This window comes from Lactuca sativa, chromosome 1, assembly GCF_002870075.4.
Source record: "Lactuca sativa cultivar Salinas chromosome 1, Lsat_Salinas_v11, whole genome shotgun sequence".
In the NCBI taxonomy this organism is placed as follows: Eukaryota; Viridiplantae; Streptophyta; class Magnoliopsida; order Asterales; family Asteraceae; genus Lactuca; species Lactuca sativa.
Window position 1 is genome coordinate 29904721 of NC_056623.2, and position 1494 is coordinate 29906214.

A 1494-nucleotide genomic window follows, 5' to 3' on the forward strand; every position below is an offset into this window, starting at 1 on the left:
AAATAATATTGGACCATACGTCAATTTCAATAGTCCGTATAAAATGTAGCAATGGGACACCCTTCACGCCTTGGAAGTAAATATATTCGGGTAAAACTTCACGCTTTATGGTAAGTATTTGTTGTTATTAACTTATTATAATTCCTTCCAAACAAAAACATGTGAACCTTTACGTCTTTTTTCCCTATGCTTCAAGATTTCTTTTACTTTTATAATTTGTAATTTTCTATCATTCTCAATTTCTTTTCTTTTATTTTTTCATACAAAATTCATCATATCCACCAACTCATTAAATTCAAAACATGGGTATACAAATGCATATCTTTCTTTTTTATAGAAAACTTTATTCATAAGTACACATAATTCAATAGAGATCATATGATGATGAATAAGAAATATATAATAGTGGCATCCACTCATTAGAAATTTTCATGTCCCGTGATAAGGGTATTAAGGGCATTTTGGCTGGCCTTTAGAGTTCTTCTTGTCCCTATAACAAGGACATTCGTCTTTGTGTCCGTACGTCCCAGAAGGCACACAGTTACACTCTTCACAACATATCCCACAATACTTTAAACATCTATCTTGTAACCCTGCTTTCGAGCATCTCACTGCACACTTGGAGTCACAAAAACCTACAATATTTGGTATTTAAAAACCCAATGCATATGATAAGTTACACACATCGATCTAAATCTAATTAATGCTTTGAAAAGAAGTTAAAAAGGAACCATGCATATCTTACTTGAATCAGCCATGGTGATTTGAAGGAGAGATGAACTCAAGATTACAAGTCCCATGATTGTGAAGGTTGCAACAAATGACTTCATCTTTTTAGTTACAAATATAAATGCAAAAAGTAGGAGAAAATAGGTGATTTTGTGTGATAGATTTTGTGTGTGTGATTTGTGGAATATGAGCCGGTATTTATAGTGCTGAAGAGGTTGGTAAAAAGGATAAAACTAGAAATTATTTAAAAATATAAGTTAAAAAGAATATTTTTTTTAATTTAATATAACATATAGTTTTGAATATGCACCTAATAAATGACTTAGTTAATATATACGGGATATCTACTGACTAATTATGGATAGTTTATGTAACAGTTGTTATTTAGTAAACATTAAAGTTCATTAAAATATGTAATTTTAATTGATAAATTAAAAATTGTAGTTTTAATTTAAGTATATATGTTTTTCTAAGAATTTATTATTAAAGCAATGTTGAAATGTTTTATTGATACCATTATCTTTTTATTAAAGTTATAATCAACTTAAACGATTATTGTTGAGGTTTTTTTGTCTTGAAGGTACTAAAAAGTAAAAAACCACATATCTATGCATTATAAACTTGTACGTTATTATGGGTGACAACATAGTTGAATATTGGAAATGAAGGACAGATCATGGAGTCACCACATCACGAGTATGGACACGTGTCAAATGATGCTCCGTTGCTGTTGTTAGTGTCTGTCCGTCAGGTACCAATAATGAA

General features: G+C 29.8%; 1 protein-coding gene across 1 annotated transcript; it reads right to left on the reverse strand.

Annotated features, from left to right (window-relative positions):
• Positions 1 to 303: 303 nt before the first annotated feature.
• Positions 304 to 897, reverse strand: LOC111889118 (peamaclein). The gene is made up of 2 exons (XM_023885262.2): positions 746 to 897; positions 304 to 635 (listed from the first exon to the last, which is right to left on the reverse strand). The coding sequence occupies exons 1-2, from the start codon at positions 828 to 830 to the stop codon at positions 451 to 453; spliced, it is 270 nt and encodes an 89-aa protein (XP_023741030.1). The 5' UTR covers positions 831 to 897; the 3' UTR covers positions 304 to 450.
• Positions 898 to 1494: the final 597 nt, after the last annotated feature.

Excerpts from the sequence above, each read along its gene's own strand:
- LOC111889118 (XM_023885262.2), bottom strand. The coding sequence starts at position 830 with ATGAAGTCATTTGTTGCAACCTTCACAATCATGGGACTTGTAATCTTG. Across the intron at positions 636-745 it reads AATCACCATGGCTGATTCAA|GTTTTTGTGACTCCAAGTGT; the intron begins GTAAGATATGCA and ends CAAATATTGTAG.